The sequence below is a fragment of the Miscanthus floridulus genome, chromosome 5 (genome assembly GCF_019320115.1).
Source record: "Miscanthus floridulus cultivar M001 chromosome 5, ASM1932011v1, whole genome shotgun sequence".
NCBI lineage: Eukaryota > Viridiplantae > Streptophyta > Magnoliopsida > Poales > Poaceae > Miscanthus > Miscanthus floridulus.
Window position 1 is genome coordinate 135,206,390 of NC_089584.1, and position 958 is coordinate 135,207,347.

Below are 958 nucleotides of genomic sequence, written 5' to 3' on the forward strand. Positions count from 1 at the left end.
GGGTTAGGCTGAAGCAATTCACAGAAGGAGATTTGGTTGGAAAACTATCTTGCTAGTTGGAACAAAGGATAGAGCGTTTGGCAAATGTCTCCAAATTGGGAAGGTCCTTTCCGAATAGTAGAATGTGTACCTGGCAATGCATACATATTGAAGACTTTATTTGGGGAGGAGTTTACCAGAGCTATCAATGGAAGATTTCTTAAGAAATACTACCCCAGTGTTGAGGTTGGTTCATGAATGTAGATCAGAAAAGCCGATAAAGAGAAAATCGCCTTTAGCCTAAAAATCAGATATAAGACTGAGAATAGCCGATATTGTTCATATCGCCTTTAGCACAAAATAGCCGATGCAGTTTGCATCGCCTCTAGCATAAGAATGTTTATTCAAGACTGGGTTGTTTTTAGCATTTTTCTGACAGTCGCAGGCAGAATTTTACCGAAAAAAAAATCAAAGAAATAAGTATTCTTCCAAAAGACAAGATTATTCATAAAAGTACATCCTAATACAAACTACTCCTCAAATAACTTGTTGAGGACGGACTGGGGGTTTGTGATTTCAGCAAGGGCAGCGGCATGATCATCGTAGGCCTCTAGACGCTCATCGATGTCGTCGATCTCGTCCGGGCGTCCTCCAACAAAGCCAACTGGCTGGAAGGAGTAGTCCTCGTTGGTTTGGGAGGTCATTGCCGCCAGCCCGAGAGAAGCACCAAGGTGCACACCTTGGATGACGGCCTGATCAATATGGCCGTCCATAGCATCAAGGCGTGCCTCGAATGTCTCCCCCTAGGCATTCACCTTGTCGGCAATCTTGTTCGCCGCCGCCTTCAGATGGTCATTCTCCACAGAAAGAGCTGGGCAGAAAAGAAAAAAAAATGGGTCGGCAAGCAAGGGAAGCCAGAATGATAGAACCAAATGAAGATATCAAACCGGTGATGGCGTCGCAGAGTTGCTTCCGCTGG

At 44.9% G+C, this 958-nt stretch overlaps 1 protein-coding gene across 1 annotated transcript in view; it reads right to left on the reverse strand.

Moving 5' to 3' along the window:
* Positions 1-752, reverse strand: part of LOC136455412 (protein ROOT PRIMORDIUM DEFECTIVE 1-like) — a 3,528-nt gene extending 2,776 nt beyond the window's left edge. Inside the window, exon 1 of the mRNA XM_066455447.1 lies at positions 719-752. Coding sequence (XP_066311544.1) covers positions 719-752 — 34 coding nt within the window. The remainder of the gene's footprint in view (positions 1-718) is intronic.
* Between the last annotated feature and the right edge of the window lie 206 nt (positions 753-958).